This window comes from Chinchilla lanigera, unplaced genomic scaffold (genome assembly GCF_000276665.1).
Source record: "Chinchilla lanigera isolate Chin_1 unplaced genomic scaffold, ChiLan1.0 scaffold00105, whole genome shotgun sequence".
Lineage (NCBI taxonomy): Eukaryota > Metazoa > Chordata > Mammalia > Rodentia > Chinchillidae > Chinchilla > Chinchilla lanigera.
In genome coordinates, this window is record NW_004955506.1 from 800,393 (window position 1) to 804,243 (window position 3,851).

Sequence of the window (3,851 nt, forward strand, 5' to 3'; positions counted from 1 at the left end):
GCCTGGCTGTGCCCTCAGGGAGCAGAATGCTCCTCTTGGTAGCAGTGGGACCCAGGCCTTTGTCTCTACTGGCTTTTCTCAGTCTCTGCTGGCACATGCTCATCTCAGCCTCCACAGCTCCTCCTGCTCAAGCTCTAGCACACAGCCTGGCTGTCCTCTGCTTCAAGAATGAGAGGGGCATTTAGCTCCGCGTGTGTGTGCAAGCGCACACGCACGCACGCATGCACATCTGCATAACAGTGTCTGTAAGATCTATAAAAATAAACATATTATAGGACCCATGTGTTCGTAAAATGTAAGGTACATAAAGTCCTATAGTATATGCAGCAATGCATGTGTCCATAAAGTCACATAATCAAGAGTGACATCCATCACCTCAGCTGCTTCCACCTATTAGAAGCAAATCACAGCATACACCCCAACCAAAGGGAGGGTGTGACTTGCTGGGAGTTACCATAGGCTGGGGCAAGGGCATTGCAAATTTTTAAGCTCCCAGTAAGAATTTAAGGTGCAGCACAGAGCTGGAAAGCAGCAATCCAAGAACCTCTGCTGTTAGGAATCCCAGAGGCGAGCTGAGCCTCCTGCAGTCACAGTTCAGGCTCAGCCAACCACTGACTATCAGGCTGGATGCAGATTTGCTGAGAAAGATGGCCCAGAAGCATTTGGGTGCACTAGACAGAAGTTCAGAAAAAAAGGTTGAATACCCAGTTAATAAGACAAATCATTACAAACCTCTCTATCTACACTTCTGTATTATTAACAAAAGCAACTGCCATTTAAATAAAGAATTAGCATGCAAAGGAAATAAAATGAGAAAAACTAGGAAGAAAATACATTGAAGCTGCTGCACAGGGGTACTAAATTTGTTACTCGCAAGACCAAAAAATGTTTTCGAAGATGAGACATATACATTTGACAATGACTAAAAGAGCGAAGCATGAAGAGAGGAATTATAAAGGACAAACTGTTTAAAGTGTACTTAATTGACAAGATATCAGTTTGCAAAATTTATAAAGAACTTTACTTAGAGGGACAAGAATAAAGAATGTACTTTGGAAATATGGAAGACCATGAGAATAGGGACTATGTCCGGTGAGGTACAGTCGCTCCTGTCCTGACACTCCACTGCCCAAGCTGGAGCCCATGAAGCAGCAGGCAGTTCAGGGAGACATAGAGGCAGCCCAGCCTCTGGGGGGCACCATAGCTCCTTTCCTTTTGCAGATGGTGGTCAGACCAGGGTGACTCAGCACTTTCTCTTCCTGGAGCCAGGGCTCATGGGAGATATGCAAATGTTCCCAGGGCACCGTGGCAGCCCTTTAAAAGCCAATATGGGCTGGTCCCTTTGCTGGCTTCTGCAAGCTGAGGCTTAAGGTTCAGAAAGTGAGAGGCTCTGGGAAGTTCCCAGGGGTCTGGTTCTGGTCTAGGATCCAAGGGGGATCTGTCCCTCTGTTCTTCTGGCCCACATGGGGTAGGGAGGGTTCTGGCTTCTTTCAGGTCCGGAGCTCCACAGGCTGGGTCGATAGGTGTCAGGCTCTGAGAGGGTCAGGATGATGGATGAGTTTGGGGGTTAGCCAAGGGACCTCTGACACATATGGCTCAAGCTGAGTAGAGTCCAACAAACTAGTCTGAATCTCTCACCCCTTCACCTGGGGCCTCCAGCAGCCAGCCCACCAGGGGGTACCTAACTCTACTTCTTTGCCTTTCCAGATCTCCAGTGATTGAAGGAGTGCCCAGCTGGAGAAGTTTCCAGAAGCTCAGACTTCCCAACTTTGGCAGATTCCCAGTCAGCTGAGACCTACTTCTTCCATCTCCAGTTCCCTGAACAAGAAACACCTTCCTGCTCTTGCGCATCTGCCTCTGCCAACCTCCATCTAGCCTGGCCTCCAAGATCCCCAAAAAGCACACCCTGCTGTTCACCCCTAGAGGCATCAGTGTGGCCATGTGTCCCCCCGTGGTTGTGTACCCAAACAGAGAGGGCATGTCCTACCTCTACACTTCCTGGCTGTATGAGTTGCAGCATGGACTCCAACTGCTGACCTGCTTCATCTGCTTCAAAGATGCCTTCCTGAATTTCAAAGCTATACTACAGTCAGAGGACTTGGAGGATGAACACGGGGAGTTGGATGGGGAGGAGGAGCTGTCTGAGGAAGAATGGTCCTCAGAGTCAGAGCCTGGCACAGGGCCACAGCCAGGTCCCCCCATGGCCTCCACTCAGCAGATATCCCTGGACCTATGCCCCAAGAATGAAGACTGGACCCAGGCCCTTCCCTGGAAGATTCAAGGGCTTCTTCACTGCACCCACTGGCCCCGCCCATCTTCTCCTCGGCAGGTGTCTCCCTGTGCGACTATGGCCCCAGTGGAGCCCATGGTGCTGCAGCTGGGCACCATGGGACCAGTGGAGCCCCGGGAGGCTCAGGCCTGGTTGCTGGGCCTACAGATCTTCTTGGTGGTGGGCTATGAAGGCAACACTGTCCTCATGCGGAAGATGGCTCCACTTCAGGCCCTGAGGAGCCCAGGCCAGTCCTGGAGAGTGCTGCTGGAGCCCAGCTTCCAGGAGTGGAGGTCAACGCTCTACGAACCAACCCTGCTGCCATACCTGTTCCAGTATCCGTTGGGCATCCTGGAGAGAACACAGCTGAGTTATCGGATGTTCCCTGCATTCACAGTTCTACAAAAGAAAGGTTTCATAATCCTGTCCATTTCTCCCTGGAGTGCTAGGGAAGGAGGGGAGGGGTACTCAGCCTCTGCTCCATAGCCCCTCACTTGAGGCTGGGACCCCAGGTCGCCCAAGTTCGTGAGCTGTTTACCCAGGGAGCCTGGAGAGAGCCTGGCTGTCATGAAAGTCTTGGCCTGCGGGGGAGCTGTCCTGCTTTCAGCCCTTCAGCCCCAGGCCCTAGAATTTAAGAGCTGAGGCCAAGGTAGCCACCATTGCTCTGGCCACCCCAGGACACCAGAGACTGGGGAAGGCCAGCCATTGTCCTTTCTCAGCAGCCAGGGTAGCGGGTGGCAGGGGCTGGGAAGCTTCAGGTGGAAGAGAGTGTGGAGCAGCCTGGGGATGGGAGTTGGACTTGCTGGGACTGGAGGAGGGGTCACCTGCACTGATACTCAGGAGAAGGCTTCTCATCAGGAGACTTCCTACAGTTCAGAACATCACGCTGACCCAGAGGTGCTGACACGGGTGGGTGATTATGAAGTGGGGAAGGAAGTGCAGCATGAGGTACTGGCCCTGCCTAGCTATGCAGAGCGAAGTCAGGAGGGGCACAACCCTAGAATGCACTGAACTCTGGGCCAGCCTGAGGCGTGTGCTTGTCTTTGTTTGCACCTTCTCTGGGGACCACATGCTGGTCTGCAGTGGAGGAACCTGGTTTCAAGCAGAGTTTTTAAATCCAGTTTAGTTCTAGCTGTTTTGTATGTTGTTTTTAATTAAATTCGTAGAAGCTTTTATTCAAGCCTGTCCAGAGCTTTCTTACAGAACCCTTGTTGGTGGCCTTGTCCATGTCACTTCTGACGACACCAGCTTCACTGATCACTGACCAAGGTGGCTAGGAAATCCACAGCTTCAGGTTAGTCACTGGGCAGGCCTTTCCTTTCGCAGTTCCTGGGAATGCCTAAGGAGGGCTCAGAGGCCAGGTTCCTGGAAGGGAGCCTGCTCCCCCTTCACCTCGTATTCTAGAAACTGCGTGGAAATCCGGCTGAAACCACAGGCCCTGTTTGTGGTACTTGGAACCCAACATCTACATCTTCTCCAGTGTCTTGATGTAACAGTCAGTACCATGTGTGGAAAGTCAGCATTTCCCATCTCTGTGCTGAGGCGACGTGTGTCACAATGCATTTATGAAGCCCTCGTGGCA

General features: G+C 51.9%; 1 protein-coding gene across 3 annotated transcripts; it reads left to right on the forward strand.

The window, feature by feature from the left end:
* Window positions 1–1,037: 1,037 nt before the first annotated feature.
* On the forward strand, window positions 1,038–3,400 carry LOC102020939 (testis-expressed protein 19.2-like). 3 transcript variants are annotated; one of them, XM_013505964.1, is made up of 2 exons: window positions 1,038–1,468; window positions 1,708–3,400. In XM_013505964.1, the coding sequence occupies exon 2, from the start codon at window positions 1,940–1,942 to the stop codon at window positions 2,753–2,755; it is 816 nt and encodes a 271-aa protein (XP_013361418.1). In that variant the 5' UTR covers window positions 1,038–1,468; window positions 1,708–1,939; the 3' UTR covers window positions 2,756–3,400. The 3 variants fall into 3 exon arrangements, with proteins under 3 accessions (XP_013361418.1, XP_013361417.1, XP_013361419.1); XM_013505963.1 differs by having other exon boundaries at window positions 1,038–1,380; XM_013505965.1 differs by having other exon boundaries at window positions 1,038–1,371.
* The last annotated feature ends 451 nt before the right edge of the window (window positions 3,401–3,851 follow it).

What these genes read in the sequence shown, in the direction of transcription:
- LOC102020939 (XM_013505964.1), top strand. Translation starts at nt 1,940, where the DNA reads ATGTGTCCCCCCGTGGTTGTGTACCCAAACAGAGAGGGCATGTCCTAC.